Consider the following 21614-nt stretch of genomic DNA (forward strand, 5'->3'; position numbering starts at 1 on the left):
ATTTTTATTGAAACTTATTATTATTATTCATTTTCATCGGTAAAACATTTCAAAGTGTCATTTCAATTCTATTTATTTATTGGAGTGCTTGTGGATACATGATATTTTTTGTTTTTCCGTCTGGTGTGTACATGAATAAATCAGGTTTTCCGACGCATGAGCTGGCCACATACAGTTGTCCATGTGAGAAGCACGGATTCTCCAAATCTAGCCCACACACTTGCAGCGATTGTCAGAAGTGCGATATTCCCATTTTTATATATATTTTTTAATCCTTTACAATTTTAATTATTTAGTTGCTCCTTCCTCTCTTCCTTGGTAAAGCGATTGATTAGAGGCCTTGGGGCCGAAACGACCTCAACCTATTCTCAAGTGGAGAATAAACCGTTTTATTGTAATTTGTCTTTTTAAATTATTTTGAGTTTATATTAAAATTTGGAAAAGGGGATCCTAGATCGGTAAAATAGGCAAATTTCCTCCTACAACTTCGGTTGTTGTTCGGGATACAATTTAGGTTTTAACAAAGTTCGAATGAATACATAATTAGCAAAAAATAGTTGAAATAAAGTGATTAAACAAAAATTATTACAAATATCATAAATAACAGTTCACAAATGCATATATAGAGATATTTTTTGGAGGGGAAAATGGTCTTCACAATTTGAAATGGATCAAACTCACGATGAAATGCTCGTATACACTCGCGCCATCTATCATAGGATAAATGCCAGAAACCTTTGCGTGAGTGTATTAAAAAACTTCCCAAAGTTTCATGGCAATTGTACTTTGCCAGAAACCTTTGCAGGAGTATATTAAACAACACCCTAAAGTTTCATGGCAATCGGATAAACAATGTGGTAATGCATGAAGGACATACATACATACAGACATACATTCATTTTTATATATATAGATAAATAACAGTACTTGGCAGTACTATAGCCAGGAATAAGTCACTGGAGGCTAGAGGGATAACTGAAAAAATTGTGACTGGTATTTTTTCCTGCCACACTAGGTCTATTAGCTACAGTTTGTGTAAAAACAAACAACAGTAGTCCAAGTTTACACGATGAAAGCAAAAGCATATACTATTATTATACTGTTAGGATGAGGGGATTTAGCCACCTCATAGCTACAGGTCTGGTACTTGGGTATGTAAAATAGAATGATAATTTCAACATAATGTGTTTATTATTAATAGGAAGTACAGTGATACCTCAGTTTTTGTCACTAATCCGTCTGAAAACAATCGGCAAAATCCGAGGCAATTATTTCCATGTGAATCAATGTAAATCCAATTAATTTGTACTAGACACTCCAAAATAATATCAAAAACACATTTTATAGAGAATAAATATAGTGTTTATTACTAAAAACAATAAGAAATTAATATAAAATATTAATGTAAAGAATAAATGAACATTTAACATGGCATTCGAAGGGCTGCTGGCTCTGGAAATATTCTTTGGTCCCATGATGAAGTTTGTTTGTTTAGTTAAGTTATGGCAATGCAACACTTGGACAATCTGCCTAGGGGGAATGCCTTCCAGGTCTTTTTAAGGGTAACTGGACCCTATTCAGACATTACAGACGTGGAGAAAACCTGGAAAACAGCATGTGGCCAGCCCGTTGTGGTGAGGAGCAAACCCATGTGAAAGTTCAGGAAATGGAACCACTTGATCACTAGTGGGCCTCCATGATGGAGCTAAAAGGAAAGGAAAGCAATGGAATTGTTTTGCTAAACACATGGGGTAATGCTCACACAATGAGAAACAACACCACACTGAGCAAGAAAACACATGGGTCACCTTTTATTTTTGCAAAATTAGCAGTGAGGTCATCTGGGCATGCTGATGAAATATGAGGCAACCGACAAAAACCAAAGTCAACGAAAACAGAGGTATTACTGTAATATCAACATCAGTATGTTATTTTTAATGGAATACAATATAATTACAATTTAAAAATTACTTTTTATGAAGAATTCAACGTTAAATCAGGCTAGTCCTTCAGTGCTAATAACTGTAACTATGATAATTAAGTGATTATTTGTTTCAGGTTTTTGAAGCTAATCACTGAAACAAATTTTATCTTCTGAGCTAATCTGTGTCTTGTTTCCACTTTTTATTGTTTATAAATACATACAAAATACTTAAAATATGAAGTGCAGATAATTTCAGTTATTATAAAAATGAATACTAAGTATTTAATATTTAATTGAAAATTGTAACTATTTATGAGTTATATTCATCTTAATTAACTTAAAAGATAATCACTATTTCGAATAATTTTCAGTGATATGTCAAATATGTATGATATAGAAAAAATAATATTGTTACTACAGTAATTGACTTTGTTTATGCTTTGTTCTTCCATGATACTTGAATGCTCTGAACATATTCCTACTAGATGAATGAATTGTTTTATTATAAATCTGATGAATAATCATATGGATGTTATCATCAACATAATATAAATGTTTCACTTTAACATTAAGATTACAATATGCTTTTACAAGCTTTAAAAATAATTTATTCAAACAAATTTTCTTTATTTTAAAATAATTCTAATATCCAAATGTTTTAATTAATACTGATACTAGTTTTTTGGGTTATGGATGGGATAGACCAGAATTTCTCCAATGAGGTTAGTATTGACCGCTTAGGAATTGATAAAACTTTGTAAATATAAAAAAAATTTTACACATTTTTTGCTCTCAAATAAATTTAGGAAGATGTCTTTTAAAAATTGTGTAGGAGACTGTTTACACATACACATATATTTATATATATTGAAGGGGTTGATACATGAAAGATTGAAAACCCCTGGGCTAGACAATAATTAATGAAACAAAGTAATCTGGTTTAAAGATAAACAGTTAGGCTGGCATCTTGTACTAAACTTAATAATTACATTGTATAATAAAATGGAGAAGACACTGAGGTCGGTGTTACATGTAACTATGATAATTAAGTGATAACATGTAACATCAACCTCAGTATCTTCTCCATTTTATTATACAGTATTTGGCGTGAAAATTCATCCTATTGATCAATAATTACATTGTTTCTTCATTAATATAAATTAATCTGTATGGTTATATTATTCCAATAGATGGGTCTAGAAGTAGAGATAGTGAACTAATGTATCTGCATGGTAAGCAGAAGTTGCAAGTTTAAATCATACTCCAGTTTGATCTTTTATTCCAGACTATTCTAAATTAATAGAATTATTAAATTTACTAAAGTGTGATGATTGGTCTAACTGTCTATCTTTAGACCAAATTACTTTGTTTTGTTAATTACTTGCCCAGGGGTCGCCAGGAGCGACTCTTTGGACATAAACTCCAATTTCACCTCATCTCAAGCAGCCTTATAACTTATGAGTTTATGAGATAGATCCGCCGAACAAACTTCGACTCGTACATCATACTCTCTACCACTCTTTAGCCCATCTGCACATGACCACACTCGCGTTGATCAATATGAGTCGCATGCGAGTGGTAGCATTTGAAGCAAATCTATATGTATAACCCATTGAATGTGTGTCCGTCCATCTGTGTAATGTTATGCCAAAAATAGCCACTAGAGGCACCCCAGTTGTATGTCATATTTCGCACATTTAAATTAACAATATAAATTATTATGTACATTAACAGTATAAATTATTATTATTCATTTATTATTATACATATGTATATTACATATATGCGGCTCTCTGGTACTTTTGTTATCCTGGACTGTGTTCAGTAATGCACCTAAGTTAGAATTCTGAGTGGCTTAGTGGGCAGAGCTAAAAATGTTCTAAGCATCATTGAACAATTATTCTTAGTTAGACAACTAGGCAAAATGATGAACGAAGTTAAAATTATAATCGCAACAATTGTCGCAAATGAACTGGTCGAAAAGGATGAAGTAACCAATAAATTATTCAAAATGGAAGCTGCATCAGATTGTGATGAAATTAATAAAGCAATTATTAACTGTAATTAACAAAATGGACCACTATCTTCTGTTAAAATGTATTCAGAATCTGTTATACCAACATATGATAATTTTACATTTCGAAGTCATTTTAGAATGAGAGAATAACTTTTGTGATTCTTATAATAAAATACGTTTAGTTCAATACGAGCAGTCATCTAGCAAATTGTAGGATGAGACAAAAACAATGACATCACTAGTACAGTTAACATAGAAAAAGAAGCTGACTGAACTAGATAGAATTCTAGTGGTGGGAGAAGTCAAGCAGTAGTTAGAAATGAGTTCAACATCACAGCATAACTAGACTTAGAGAGAATTCTGTGTTACTGAACACGGTCCTGTTTCCATGACAATTTGGCTCTTCTCACTTGACAAACTGCTGACCCCTGGTCTAGTCCATTTACAACCAATAATGATAATCATTCAAATATTGGATATTAATATATCCAATTATATATGGCATTCAAGCCTATATTTATGTAAATAATTATAATTTTTAGACTAGGATTCTGGTATTTATTTGTATATTTTATCATAAAGTAAAAAACTTTTTATCAAAATAATAAATTTCCACATGTAAAATAATAAATATAATTTTAATTCTTAGTAGTTAGAAAGTTTCAATGAAAAAATCTCCAGATGATGGAATAACACTTTGTTTAAAGAAAAGTGAAAGTGTATTTGTATTCTTATAACTGCTTTGTTTTAAAATTGGAAAATCTAAACAGAGTTAATTATCTTAAAATATTTATTATTTATTATCACTCTTTATTAGGATGTATTATTGTATGTTATGAGAAAAGATATAAATTGAGCTACAAATAAACAAAAATTGATTCATATGCAAATATTTGCACATACAGATTTGTCTGGAGCAGTGGTCTCCAAATTGGGGTACACAAAGTCATACTTGGGGTATGCCAAGTTTCCCTTCAAAATACCGTTCGTGCGCTCTATACAGTCAAAATACTGTAATTCTAATTCAAAATGTAAATAATAATAAATAATTTTATTTTTGACTACACGCACACATAGATAAATACAGTAGAGCATCGATTATCCGACTCAATTGGGGACTCAGATTGGTCGGATAACTGAAAAAATCGAATAACTGAAAAAACAAAAACAAAAAAAAAAAAAAAAAAACATTATTAGCATAGTATATTTTTAGTATATCCCATGTAATTAGTATATTAGTATATTGCTATTAACCAACTTTGCGTTGAATTTTCATCGATGTTAAGCCTAACAAATATATTTCTTAAAATAATAATTGTCGTTATTGTATTGTTAAAAATTATTTTTAAATTATTTTATTGTTCACAAAACAAATAACCACTCATAATTAGAAAATTAAGTCTCATTTAAATACTGGCCTCCCTTCAATGGTCGAGCCAGTGTTGCCAGCTAAAACATGCAAAAATTTAACAAAAGTAATATTAATGTAGCCAAGACATAGCCAAATATTGTAGTGCCACATCACTAGCGGACATTTGAAATTTGCCGACTAGAACGGTCGGTTAACTGATGTGACAGTTAATCAGGGGTCGGATAATTGATGCTCTACTGTATATATATAATACGATAATACGTGTATTATATTATAAGGGTACAACTTACAATTGTTTTCATCTTAGGGGTATGGGATCTAAAAAGTTTGGAGATCACTGGTCTAGAGCACTGATAAGATAATTTGTAGTGGATCTGTACATTAGACAGAGTTGAAAACTTCAGTTCATAATCCAGATAGTTATGTTTCTGGACATTAATTAAAATTTTATCTGAATTTTATTTTATTAGTTCAAATTCTAGAATAGTTAATTAACTTATTCAAGTAAAGGGCTAGCAGTAATTTTTCATTAATAAAAAAATAACAAAACTGACTGAAGCCAAAGAACAAATAATATAAGATTAACTCTTTTTGCCATAAAACACTATTTACATTTTTTCAGCCTAATGAAAATAATAAAAGTACATATTTATTGGTAATAATATACTTATAAATCAGAGAAAAAAAATACCAGTAAAATGAAATATTAAAAATAAAACCTTTTTTTATAAGGACAATTTTTCAAATTTCTAATATTGGTCTCATATTTTTCATATAGTTTTTATCTCTGCAGTTCTTTTCCTGTACTCATCAACTTTGGATAGCTTTCTAACCATAAGGTGTGTGGCAAAATAATGCATTTGTTTTATTTTGATGAAACAATTAAAAGGACTTGAAAATTGTGAGTTTAATATAATTTTTTGGATTATGTATAAAAGTTTATGAGTTATTTGAAGCAGTCTTTTGGAAACTTCAAATGAACAACATGAAATATTGGTGCAAGTAACCAGTACAGATTGTAATTCTTTTTGTATGAGCCTGCACACTATACATCTAAGAAAATTCAAATGATTAAAAAGTTCCAAAACAAATTCCGTTATAGAAATCAGAATCATTCAATTTTTCTGTTTCCGAGGAAGACCATTCAAACTGGCCAAAAACGTTTGGAAAAGTGAATAAAAAGGCTCATTTTTAAAGATTTTTGTGTTGAAGTTTGTGAACAACATGAAGTTATATAGGATAAAACAAAATTAATGTTTATTACAATAATAGAATTGAAATTTTTATAACAACAAAAATTTAAAAATAAAAAATCTGTAATTAAAATAATTATTTTTTCAGATTATAAATCCAAGGCACTTCAACTGCAAATGTCAAAAACAAATTCAACAGCAGGAATCTTGGAAATACATTTTTTGGATCGTTGCAATAAGAAACATTGGAAATATAAAACCACCATATTACAAATATGGTATAATATGTAAATGACAAGTGTTATTCAAATTTTTCCAAAATCAATCTATACTATCATCTTTTGAATAAATAGTTGTATATTCACATTAACATTAGTTATATTAATTAAATATTGCTTTTAGGACTATCATTAATGGGTCTCATAACTACAAGGAACATATTTCAGCAAATCTTCAGACTCTCATGCAAATGTTCACAGATATTTTTTATTTGAAGATCATGTTATTGAATGTTTTCTATCAATTATTATAGTACGGTACTATCATTACAACAGATATGAGAGACTGAAAGGTAACTAATGTTAGTCAAAAATAATTTTTAGTCATATAATATTATTTAAGAATGATGAAAATACTAAGTTCTGTCTAAAAATATTTAGTCTTTTGGGATTTATAGTCTAATCATATACTATTAATTTTGTTCATTGCATTCCTAATAATTGATGATCTATTGATTAATCATTACTGAATATAAAGTAAATGACAAAGTTGAAGAGCAGCAGACTAATTGAATAAAAAAACTACAACAGCCAATTAAAACATGATTTTGATCAACAAAATATTTGAAAATTTAATGACAATCTATAATAACCAAACATACTATTTACTAAAAAGAAAGGTACTTATGTGTTAAAGTCCTGCACAACACGTTGCATTACATAAACAATGTAGGCAAGCTTGGACATTTGACCAAATGAATTAATTATACTTAATAATATTTAAATGGATTTTTTGTTTAAATAATCAAAATATTTGTTTTTTAAGAAATCAAACTTACCATGCAATGTTTAATATTGCCAGTATGTGATAATATGCAAATAAATCTTTGATATGTGCATGTATATTGATGGGATACTTGTGAAGAATGATTTATTAAACATCTAAAGTTGAATTTTTTTGCATTCTGCACAAATTTGTGTGTATTATATTTTAAATGTTTTAACAAAAAGATATTATAATAAATTTAAATTTAGATCATTGCTAAATAAGACAATTGATGAAACAACTTCCAAGTAAAGAAAAGTACCAAAGTATATTCCTATAATTTTAAACTTGAGGAATTTTAACTAATAGATGTAATGTAATAACAACAACCAAATTAATTATTTGTACTATTTAGAAAAAAACATTTCATTAAATGTCAAGTCACATTTAATGCTGAAGTTTTGAATAATGTGTTATTTTGAATCTAATAAAATATAAAAAAGCCCATGTTCTAGAATAATCATTTTGTTAAACTGGAATTCAAATACAGTGGGTGATCGGTTAACGAACATAATCCGTTCCAAGACTTTGTTCGTTATCTGACTTGTTCGTTAACCAATTATCGATTTACCATAGGTTTTTATGGGAATTTGATTAATTCATTCCGAAGACTCCAAAAAATAAAAAATATATACTTTTTTACTACGTTTATTTATATGTAATAGTAAAAATACATATATATGCGATCTTGCATTTTTATTAGTCATGTTTGTGGGGTTAAAGAATCTGTCCAATGTCGATTGCTTTTCTCTTTTCTTTGGGATTTTTCGGAAGTAATTAATAGTATTGTAATTGTAGAGATCCCCAACCCCATTAATTTTATTCTGGTTTGGATGCCACTTGAATGAATGTTGTTCTGACATCCCACTTCTTCAAAAGATCTTTAGTAGCATATGTCAACATTGGTCCTCTTTTGTCTTCCTCTTTTTGAAAAGAAAACACATCTCGCTGAGTTTATTGGTACTCTTCATTTGAGAGTTCTTGAAGTTCTGTCGTCAGATCAGTTTCAGGTTCCATTATGAGCTCAAAAATGCTCTTTATTTCTCAGATGTGATTTTCATTACTCCGTTAGCAGCTTGAGACTTCTTGATATATCTTTCTTAGCTAAGATCGTGCCTACTGTAGACTTGTTCGATCCATACTGCCTAGCAACATCAGACATCTTGTGCCACTTTCTACCCTGGCTATTATCTCTTACTTGGTTTCTATGGTGAGCACAGTTCTTGACACTCCTCTTTTTAGGCATCATAATATTATCAGTTTTTTTTTTAAATAAAAAGTTCAGAAAAGCACTTACAAAAATTCAGAGAACAGAAATCAACTAGCACACAAAAAGTTATTTAAATGCAAAGCCTGGATGAAATTCGAAATTTGGTATTAAACATCAATGAATATCCAATGGGACAGTTAAACTTTCACCTTTCGTAAATAAACCCTGACGCAAAACTTAACAAGTGTCCGACAGTCTCGAGAAGACTAAAAAAAATTATTTGTCAGAAAGGTAAACAAAAAGCTGGAATTATTGATACAAGAGAGAGTTTCAAAATTCAGAGGAATATTATACTATCTGATTGGTATCGGGTCAAGTGTCGATGTTGACGTCTCCTGCACTCCGAAAGGTTTCAAATTGTTACCTGAACACAAGGGAAAATCAATTGGTATTTGTTATCCGAACATGTGTTCGTTGTCCGATTATAAAAATGTTTTGCGAAAGTGTTCATTATCCTATTTGTTCGCTATACAAACTGTTCGTTAACCGATCACCCAATGTATATCAATATGTGTAGTATTTATTGGAAGTAACAAAATATCACATGATATTTTGCTAGTTCCAAAAGATTTCCTTGTTTTTTATTTTTCATTTTGATAAAATTGAAACAAATGTGAATACCTTAAAATGTGTGATATTTCACCTATATTGCAAATTGCTGAAATGAGATGGATGCTGTCAGGAAGAACATGTAATGTAACACATCATGTGGAACTTTAACAGATAAGTACCAAAAGAAATTTCACTCTCAAAAGTCCTACAAATATAACCAAATAAATTTCAATAATTTTTAATAATTAACAGTCTCACAGTGTAGTTGTAATAAATTACAGTATAATAGCCAAGATAGAGAGTGGGGAGATTATGTCTGATATTGCAGGCAGATGACTTCAACAGGTCTACAGTAGATACAATCTTAGCTAAGAAAGGTATAATCAAAAAGACTCAAGCAAATAAAGGAGTAATGAAAATCACATCTGAAAAACAAATATGCGCCATCTATAAAAAATGGAGAGAGTGTTTTTAGTTTGTTATTACATGTAAATAAACATAGTAAGAAAGTATATAATTTTTTTTAGGTCTCCAGAATGAACTGATCAAATTCCCACAAAAATCTATGGTAAATCGATAATTGGTTAACAAACAATTCGGATAGCAAATATGGTTTTGGAATGAATTACATTCTTTAACTGATCACCCACTATATACAGAATGATCAAATGGAAAGTTTACTTGCAAGAATTAAAACAAAGAGTTTGGTAATGCAGTAAAATAGGAAGATTCTTGTTACTACCCTGTTATACATTGCAAGAAACATTTAAATTTTGAAAATTTATTTATTATAAGTTTGAGAGAGAACATTTAAAACTATGAATAAATCAAAATACTCACCACTATAAAGTGAAAATCTGATTTTTTTTCTTCAGATAATGTTTAATAAGTTACATGGGGTACAACAAATAAAGTTTGTAAACATAAGTATGGATTCAGATGATTTAGAATATTTCTGCAAAAACTGTTTACTTAATTTTCAGTAACATTTCTTTATATAACTTTAGAGCAGAGAATTTTCATAATAGAGTTTAAGACATTTTAAATTACTGAAACATTTATTTTAAATAATAATAATGAGCTAACATTATACTTGGCAGTCAATAATGTATGATGAATTAGTCAACAAGCACTAAACTCCTTGTTCTATTTATTGTGAGTAAACTTTGATCACTTATTAATAATATCAATTATGAACTGCATTACTGTTCTGTTCTTAAATATGATTATTTGAATATCAATCTGTTATGATTTTAGAAATTGAAAGTTATTTGTAGCTCCCTTCTCTTCTTTTCTATGAACTAAATAAAAACTGTAAATATTATTTGGAAGTTAAAATATATTGAATTCTTTATTTATATATTAAAATATTTCTATTAACTAGATTAGGTAATTCTAGTTAACATTACAAACTGGATTTCAGAACACACCAAAGTCAAAAGAAACTCAGTAAATCATCTTGGAATACGATTTATGTATTTTGTGGACATGCCTGTATCATCAATTTCTAGTATTAAAACTGTTTTTAATGTTTTTGTGATATATATTTAATAAAAAAAGTTAATAATGATGAGTATAGTTTAAAAAAACTGAATATCAGCAAAAATTTTTTTATAATCAATATACAGTGGGTGATCGGTTAACAAACAGTTTGGATAGCGAACACTTTCACGAAAGATTTTTATGATTGGACAATGAACACTTTACTGAATAAACATAAAAAGAAATAATGAAAAATAACAAATACCAATTGATTTTCCCTTGTCTTCAGGCGACAATTTGAAACCTTTCAGAGTGCTTGAGATATCAACATCGACGCTCAACCCAATACCGATCAGATAGTATTCCTCTGAATTTTGAAACTCTCTCTTGTAATTCCAGCTTTTTGTTTACCTTTCTGATAAATAATTTTTTATAGTCTTTGCAAGACTGTCAGACGGGCACTCATTAAGTTTTGTGTCAGGGTTTATTTATGAAAGGTAAAAGTCCCCTTAACGCCCATTGATGAGACAACTCGTCAAGGTTACATAGCGTTACGTAAAATTCGGTAGTTAAGGCCACTTTTGACAATTTTTTTTTCTTTCAATTTTTGGAATGTTTTTTAGGTCCCCAATTTTTTTCAAAATTTTTTGTCCGCGTGAAAAAAATTTACCGCGATTTTAATGAGCCTTTGATAAGGCTCGATTAAGGCTTAATTATGTTTTAATGGGAGTTTTTTATCAAATTTATTTCATGGTTCCTACGTTGTAGCACACGGATTTGACTTCGGTAAAGTTATTTAAAGCTGATTTCTGATGTCAAAAATGACCTCCAAAAGTTTTTTAATTTTTTTAATTAATCGATTTTTTTATATATTAATTTAATTAATTGGGGGGGGTCGGAAATCGCAATTAAAATCTTAATTTTTTAAAAATATTTAAAAATATGTGTCGGTCATAGTCACCCTACTTTAAACCCTTGTCCTCCCGAGACGTATATGAGAATGCCCCGGGAAATCGGACTCCAGCTGTGTTCAAGGTCATCCAGCTGTGTAAACAATGACTCATCAGTGTTAAATTTCACAGAAAGGTGAGACAAAGGAAAATAAAATTTGAAGCTTTTTCTTCAAAATTAACGCATTTTTTTCGTTTTTTTTCCAGTTTTAAGTATTTTTTATGCTTGATTACATCATAATTAAAATCAGTTGGGCGTTAAGGGGTTAATTAACTGTCCCATCGGCTATTTGTTAATGTTTTAATACCAAATTTCAAATTTCATCTGGGCCTTGCATTTAAATAATTTTTTGTGGGCTAGTTGAATTCTGTTCTCTGAATTTTTGTAAGTGCTTTTCTGAACTTTTTATTTAAAAAAAAAACTGATAATATTATGATGCCTAAAAAGAGGAGTGTCAAGAACTGTNTCATTGCTAAATAAGACAATTGATGAAACAACTTGCAAGGACAGCTAAAACATGCAAAAATTTAACAAAAGTAATATTAATGTAGCCAAGACATAGCCAAATATTGTAGTGCCACATCACTAGCGGACATTTGAAATTTGCCGACTAGAACGGTCGGTTAACTGATGTGACAGTTAATCAGGGGTCGGATAATTGATGCTCTACTGTATATATATAATACGATAATACGTGTATTATATTATAAGGGTACAACTTACAATTGTTTTCATCTTAGGGGTATGGGATCTAAAAAGTTTGGAGATCACTGGTCTAGAGCACTGATAAGATAATTTGTAGTGGATCTGTACATTAGACAGAGTTGAAAACTTCAGTTCATAATCCAGATAGTTATGTTTCTGGACATTAATTAAAATTTTATCTGAATTTTATTTTATTAGTTCAAATTCTAGAATAGTTAATTAACTTATTCAAGTAAAGGGCTAGCAGTAATTTTTCATTAATAAAAAAATAACAAAACTGACTGAAGCCAAAGAACAAATAATATAAGATTAACTCTTTTTGCCATAAAACACTATTTACATTTTTTCAGCCTAATGAAAATAATAAAAGTACATATTTATTGGTAATAATATACTTATAAATCAGAGAAAAAAAATACCAGTAAAATGAAATATTAAAAATAAAACCTTTTTTTATAAGGACAATTTTTCAAATTTCTAATATTGGTCTCATATTTTTCATATAGTTTTTATCTCTGCAGTTCTTTTCCTGTACTCATCAACTTTGGATAGCTTTCTAACCATAAGGTGTGTGGCAAAATAATGCATTTGTTTTATTTTGATGAAACAATTAAAAGGACTTGAAAATTGTGAGTTTAATATAATTTTTTGGATTATGTATAAAAGTTTATGAGTTATTTGAAGCAGTCTTTTGGAAACTTCAAATGAACAACATGAAATATTGGTGCAAGTAACCAGTACAGATTGTAATTCTTTTTGTATGAGCCTGCACACTATACATCTAAGAAAATTCAAATGATTAAAAAGTTCCAAAACAAATTCCGTTATAGAAATCAGAATCATTCAATTTTTCTGTTTCCGAGGAAGACCATTCAAACTGGCCAAAAACGTTTGGAAAAGTGAATAAAAAGGCTCATTTTTAAAGATTTTTGTGTTGAAGTTTGTGAACAACATGAAGTTATATAGGATAAAACAAAATTAATGTTTATTACAATAATAGAATTGAAATTTTTATAACAACAAAAATTTAAAAATAAAAAATCTGTAATTAAAATAATTATTTTTTCAGATTATAAATCCAAGGCACTTCAACTGCAAATGTCAAAAACAAATTCAACAGCAGGAATCTTGGAAATACATTTTTTGGATCGTTGCAATAAGAAACATTGGAAATATAAAACCACCATATTACAAATATGGTATAATATGTAAATGACAAGTGTTATTCAAATTTTTCCAAAATCAATCTATACTATCATCTTTTGAATAAATAGTTGTATATTCACATTAACATTAGTTATATTAATTAAATATTGCTTTTAGGACTATCATTAATGGGTCTCATAACTACAAGGAACATATTTCAGCAAATCTTCAGACTCTCATGCAAATGTTCACAGATATTTTTTATTTGAAGATCATGTTATTGAATGTTTTCTATCAATTATTATAGTACGGTACTATCATTACAACAGATATGAGAGACTGAAAGGTAACTAATGTTAGTCAAAAATAATTTTTAGTCATATAATATTATTTAAGAATGATGAAAATACTAAGTTCTGTCTAAAAATATTTAGTCTTTTGGGATTTATAGTCTAATCATATACTATTAATTTTGTTCATTGCATTCCTAATAATTGATGATCTATTGATTAATCATTACTGAATATAAAGTAAATGACAAAGTTGAAGAGCAGCAGACTAATTGAATAAAAAAACTACAACAGCCAATTAAAACATGATTTTGATCAACAAAATATTTGAAAATTTAATGACAATCTATAATAACCAAACATACTATTTACTAAAAAGAAAGGTACTTATGTGTTAAAGTCCTGCACAACACGTTGCATTACATAAACAATGTAGGCAAGCTTGGACATTTGACCAAATGAATTAATTATACTTAATAATATTTAAATGGATTTTTTGTTTAAATAATCAAAATATTTGTTTTTTAAGAAATCAAACTTACCATGCAATGTTTAATATTGCCAGTATGTGATAATATGCAAATAAATCTTTGATATGTGCATGTATATTGATGGGATACTTGTGAAGAATGATTTATTAAACATCTAAAGTTGAATTTTTTTGCATTCTGCACAAATTTGTGTGTATTATATTTTAAATGTTTTAACAAAAAGATATTATAATAAATTTAAATTTAGATCATTGCTAAATAAGACAATTGATGAAACAACTTCCAAGTAAAGAAAAGTACCAAAGTATATTCCTATAATTTTAAACTTGAGGAATTTTAACTAATAGATGTAATGTAATAACAACAACCAAATTAATTATTTGTACTATTTAGAAAAAAACATTTCATTAAATGTCAAGTCACATTTAATGCTGAAGTTTTGAATAATGTGTTATTTTGAATCTAATAAAATATAAAAAAGCCCATGTTCTAGAATAATCATTTTGTTAAACTGGAATTCAAATACAGTGGGTGATCGGTTAACGAACATAATCCGTTCCAAGACTTTGTTCGTTATCTGACTTGTTCGTTAACCAATTATCGATTTACCATAGGTTTTTATGGGAATTTGATTAATTCATTCCGAAGACTCCAAAAAATAAAAAATATATACTTTTTTACTACGTTTATTTATATGTAATAGTAAAAATACATATATATGCGATCTTGCATTTTTATTAGTCATGTTTGTGGGGTTAAAGAATCTGTCCAATGTCGATTGCTTTTCTCTTTTCTTTGGGATTTTTCGGAAGTAATTAATAGTATTGTAATTGTAGAGATCCCCAACCCCATTAATTTTATTCTGGTTTGGATGCCACTTGAATGAATGTTGTTCTGACATCCCACTTCTTCAAAAGATCTTTAGTAGCATATGTCAACATTGGTCCTCTTTTGTCTTCCTCTTTTTGAAAAGAAAACACATCTCGCTGAGTTTATTGGTACTCTTCATTTGAGAGTTCTTGAAGTTCTGTCGTCAGATCAGTTTCAGGTTCCATTATGAGCTCAAAAATGCTCTTTATTTCTCAGATGTGATTTTCATTACTCCGTTAGCAGCTTGAGACTTCTTGATATATCTTTCTTAGCTAAGATCGTGCCTACTGTAGACTTGTTCGATCCATACTGCCTAGCAACATCAGACATCTTGTGCCACTTTCTACCCTGGCTATTATCTCTTACTTGGTTTCTATGGTGAGCACAGTTCTTGACACTCCTCTTTTTAGGCATCATAATATTATCAGTTTTTTTTTTAAATAAAAAGTTCAGAAAAGCACTTACAAAAATTCAGAGAACAGAAATCAACTAGCACACAAAAAGTTATTTAAATGCAAAGCCTGGATGAAATTCGAAATTTGGTATTAAACATCAATGAATATCCAATGGGACAGTTAAACTTTCACCTTTCGTAAATAAACCCTGACGCAAAACTTAACAAGTGTCCGACAGTCTCGAGAAGACTAAAAAAAATTATTTGTCAGAAAGGTAAACAAAAAGCTGGAATTATTGATACAAGAGAGAGTTTCAAAATTCAGAGGAATATTATACTATCTGATTGGTATCGGGTCAAGTGTCGATGTTGACGTCTCCTGCACTCCGAAAGGTTTCAAATTGTTACCTGAACACAAGGGAAAATCAATTGGTATTTGTTATCCGAACATGTGTTCGTTGTCCGATTATAAAAATGTTTTGCGAAAGTGTTCATTATCCTATTTGTTCGCTATACAAACTGTTCGTTAACCGATCACCCAATGTATATCAATATGTGTAGTATTTATTGGAAGTAACAAAATATCACATGATATTTTGCTAGTTCCAAAAGATTTCCTTGTTTTTTATTTTTCATTTTGATAAAATTGAAACAAATGTGAATACCTTAAAATGTGTGATATTTCACCTATATTGCAAATTGCTGAAATGAGATGGATGCTGTCAGGAAGAACATGTAATGTAACACATCATGTGGAACTTTAACAGATAAGTACCAAAAGAAATTTCACTCTCAAAAGTCCTACAAATATAACCAAATAAATTTCAATAATTTTTAATAATTAACAGTCTCACAGTGTAGTTGTAATAAATTACAGTATAATAGCCAAGATAGAGAGTGGGGAGATTATGTCTGATATTGCAGGCAGATGACTTCAACAGGTCTACAGTAGATACAATCTTAGCTAAGAAAGGTATAATCAAAAAGACTCAAGCAAATAAAGGAGTAATGAAAATCACATCTGAAAAACAAATATGCGCCATCTATAAAAAATGGAGAGAGTGTTTTTAGTTTGTTATTACATGTAAATAAACATAGTAAGAAAGTATATAATTTTTTTTAGGTCTCCAGAATGAACTGATCAAATTCCCACAAAAATCTATGGTAAATCGATAATTGGTTAACAAACAATTCGGATAGCAAATATGGTTTTGGAATGAATTACATTCTTTAACTGATCACCCACTATATACAGAATGATCAAATGGAAAGTTTACTTGCAAGAATTAAAACAAAGAGTTTGGTAATGCAGTAAAATAGGAAGATTCTTGTTACTACCCTGTTATACATTGCAAGAAACATTTAAATTTTGAAAATTTATTTATTATAAGTTTGAGAGAGAACATTTAAAACTATGAATAAATCAAAATACTCACCACTATAAAGTGAAAATCTGATTTTTTTTCTTCAGATAATGTTTAATAAGTTACATGGGGTACAACAAATAAAGTTTGTAAACATAAGTATGGATTCAGATGATTTAGAATATTTCTGCAAAAACTGTTTACTTAATTTTCAGTAACATTTCTTTATATAACTTTAGAGCAGAGAATTTTCATAATAGAGTTTAAGACATTTTAAATTACTGAAACATTTATTTTAAATAATAATAATGAGCTAACATTATACTTGGCAGTCAATAATGTATGATGAATTAGTCAACAAGCACTAAACTCCTTGTTCTATTTATTGTGAGTAAACTTTGATCACTTATTAATAATATCAATTATGAACTGCATTACTTTTCTGTTCTTAAATATGATTATTTGAATATCAATCTGTTATGATTTTAGAAATTGAAAGTTATTTGTAGCTCNCAGTATGGCTCGAACAGGTCTACAGTAGGCACGATCTTAGCTATGAAAGATATATCAAGAAGTCTCAAGCTGCTAACGGAGTAATGAAAATCACATCTGAGAAATAAAGAGCATTTTTGAGCTCATAATGGAACCTGAAACTGATCTGACGACAGAACTTCAAGAATTCTCAAATGAAGAATACCAAGAAACTTAGAGAGACATGTTCTCATTTGAAAAAGAGGAAGATAAAAGAAACCAATGTTGACATATGCTACTAAAGATCTTTCGAAGAAGTGGGATGTCAGAACAACATTCATTCAAGTGGCATCCAAACCAGAATATAATTAATGGGATTGGGGATCTCTACAATTACAATACTATTAATTACTTCTAAAAAATTCTGAAGAAAAAAGAAAAGCAATCGACATTGGACAGATTGTTTAACCCCCACAAATGGAAAAAACATGACTAATAAAAATGCAAGACTGCACATATATGTATTTTTACTATTACATATAAATAAATGTAGTAAAAAGTATATATATTTTTATTTTTTGGAGTCTCTGGAACAAATTAATCAAACTCCCATAAAAATCTATGGTAAATTGATAATCGGTTAATGAACAATTCGGATAACGAACAAAGCCTTGGAACGGATTAGGTTCGTTAACTGATCACCCACTGTACATGGTGCAAATATTTCTATACTATTTAAAGGTTTGTTGAAGAATAACATTAACAACTAATAAGCTTTTTTGCATCCTTCTGATCTTGCCAATATCTCTGTTTTGTTATTTAAATAATGAATAAAACTCCAATCCCTACAACTCAAACTTAAGCACCAAAATAGTAGATTTTTCAATTTGTTTCAGAATTTTATTATTATGGCAATAACTACAGAAGAACTAAGTATGAAGTGATGATTTTAAACAATATTAGTGAACATATACACTGTTTGGAGGATAATAAAAAATAAAAGTGTGATTAGATAAATATTAAATCTGTAATCAAGTTAAATTGTGAGAAATAAATGAAGAATATTTTAAATCAGTTATTATAAATGTTATCAATTTAAGAAAGAAAAACTACTTATTAAATTTTAGACAAAAATGGATATATATATATAAAGCTTAGCAAATGTAGTGAAAAGATATTAACTTTATAGTTAATGTCTTTTATGATTTTACTCTAAATATTAATATATTGAAATTACATTTTCAGAAAAATAAAATGGTTTAGAAATTGTTTCAACAGTGAAATAGTGCAGAATATCATCTACTTTAATTATCATTTATTTTTCCAACCATGAAATAAGTTCTGAAGCTATTTTTTCTTATCATTATTTAATTAATCATTATCCTATTCATTATTAAGTAATATTGATGAGATGATATATTTATTAATTTAGAGCATAATAATAAATTATTATTAATGTGTTTAAAAGATTCAAATAATTTTATAAATTTTACTCTCTGGTCCTTAAATTAATTAGAAAACATTACATCTTTATTAATAATTAAATGAGACATATCAAAAGTTTTAAAAATGTATTTAATAATTTGTATAAAAAATTATGAAAATACACTGCATATACACGTTTAAAAATATGAATTATTATTCATGTAATTTATAAATGTTGTTAATTTCATATTTTTAATTTAGTGTGAAAACATTTCTTACTTTTAGATATGAATTAATATTATAAATTTCTTGTAAGTAAAATTATTTACAATTTTTATTAAAAGTAGTAAGTAGAAAATATAGAAATATAAACAGTTCTATTTTAAAAAATAAATTATCATTAAATGTATACATAAAAACTAAAAGTTATTTGTAGGCCCCTTCTTTCTATTTCTATTTACTGATTTTGTCAAAAGCAGTTTCTTTACTTTAATTTTCTCCACACACAATCAAATAATGATTCATTTATTGTTAGTATAATTTAATTAAGATAAGCTTATAAATTATAAACTAATTATATCACTCTTATATTAAATTTTAATGAATTCAAAAACCAACTTTTAATATTATTTGCAATACATAATTTATAAATATACTGTATTTTCCATTGTATAAAAAACTAATATTACTTTTGATTACTTTTATCCAAAATACAATATTAGATTAATAGTTATTGTTTGTATTTTATTCTTTAATATTTAGAGAATTTCATATACAAATGCTATTTATTAAGAATAAATAAATATACAAAAAATATTCAATGGAGAAAAATCTGAACATAACAATTTTCCCTAATATCAAATTGTACCACAAAAAATGATGCTACCAAAAATATTTCATGCTTGAATGTTTAAAATAGGAAAAATTAAATTTTTTTACATTAAAAATCTTAATATATCAAAAAATTCACAAATAACTAAATTAAAGATTTATAGTTAATAAATATTATAAGTTTGAATTATTATTAATGCAATTATTGTTATTATGATGTTTTTACTTTCATTCTAACAATGTTTCCCAAGGAATATACTGTTGACGATTATATGTTACAGATTATCTGCATTAAATTGTGGTTATTAATAAATTATGGAAAATCTGCTATGTAATTTATTAGTTAATTTGCATCTCATTTATATTCATCTTTTTAGTATATACTGTCTGACCAACTAACCAACCCAGGAGGGTTGGACTACTTTACTAATCATATTCAGGGGTGAGCTATAGCATGAGTCATACATACTGTATAAGTAGAGGGGTTAAACTATACTAACCAGTCACATGATGCACCTTTACCCTGTCAATGGTCAGTAAACTAGTCCATCACCTAAGGGGAGTGCCTTCTTGGGTTGGTCAGACGGTTAACTGATTTCCATTAAACATATATAGTGATCTAGATATGCATTTCAGAATAATTTTTATCATTTATATCTGCATAGATATTTAGTAACTATTATTATTTGTCAATCAACCAATCAGAGTACTTTGCTATTATGAATAATTTTATTCAAAATAACACAAATTTTCTACTTAATTTTTATTACTTTTTTTGATAATTCAGTTATTTACTAGTCCTTAAAATTACATATTTCAAGAACTGTTCATTAACTCTACACTTAATGTTAGTCCCATTATAATATTGCATTCTTATATTATTAAAGTTTATCATTTAATTTTTAAATTATAAAAATTTGCAACTGATCTTAATTTTTCTGTTGATTTAGGAGAAGAATCCAAATAAAGTGAAATTTCGTATTAAAAGTTGGTTACTTGAAATTCTATCAAATAAATATGTATATTATATAATTCTTAAGTTAATAACTTTCACTTTTATTCAAAATGATCATACATTCATTCTATAATTTTAAAACTTTTAAAATAGCAAGCATCATTGCAAAAAGCTTTCTTAACATTAAGAAAATTATGAAATATTTCATGCTACTTACTGACACTACCGGCTTCACTATCACTGGCATTTGTTGTGTTGGGGTTGTCTACAAGGACAGAAAAAAGCAACTTAAAAACACAGTCATGCGGACAAATAACATAACTCTTAACAATAGGGAAATTACTGTAGTTGAGCACCACCCACAAAAGAGCGAGCATAGTAATAGCAAAAGGTAATAAATTCAAAAGAAAAAATGCATACAGCAAAATAAAATGTCTTACATCATAAACTAACCTTTTGTTGGAGATCCATCTCCTGAGAGCCAGCAGAAAATAATTATGAAAGAATATTCATATTAACTATTTTAATAATGATACTTCAGATATTATTTCAACATTAAAGCATATGTCATTTGAATACTGATTGCACTTAAGCTTTGCAATTATTAAAATTATAATCATTCCATTAGGCAACAATTATTAACTTGCAAAATAAGAATTTAATTTGCAATAATTAACCAAACTAAATAGCAAATTGCTAAATTTGAAATTACTATATATTACATGACTTTGTCACATTAAAATTATGTTTTATTATAGATTTAAATTTTTAGTTCAGCATGTACACCACACATTCTCTTGTTATAAATATATTATAAATTGCTTACGTTCTACATCACTTCCATCATCTCCACTGTTCTCTTTGCTT

The 21614-nt window shown here is 28.2% G+C and overlaps 1 protein-coding gene across 1 annotated transcript in view; it reads right to left on the reverse strand.

Moving 5' to 3' along the window:
• The window catches only part of LOC111613543 (disks large homolog 1-like), a gene marked incomplete at its 5' end in the record, with an annotated part of 67037 nt that extends 45427 nt beyond the window's left edge, over positions 1-21610 (reverse strand). The window contains 3 exons of the mRNA XM_023354893.1: positions 20965-21012; positions 21201-21221; positions 21574-21610. Of these exons, the coding sequence (XP_023210661.1) occupies positions 20965-21012; positions 21201-21221; positions 21574-21610 (106 nt within the window). The remainder of the gene's footprint in view (positions 1-20964; positions 21013-21200; positions 21222-21573) is intronic.
• Positions 21611-21614: the final 4 nt, after the last annotated feature.

This window comes from Centruroides sculpturatus, unplaced genomic scaffold (genome assembly GCF_000671375.1).
Source record: "Centruroides sculpturatus isolate CEXI.00-Female unplaced genomic scaffold, Cexi_2.0 scaffold1594, whole genome shotgun sequence".
In the NCBI taxonomy this organism is placed as follows: Eukaryota; Metazoa; Arthropoda; class Arachnida; order Scorpiones; family Buthidae; genus Centruroides; species Centruroides sculpturatus.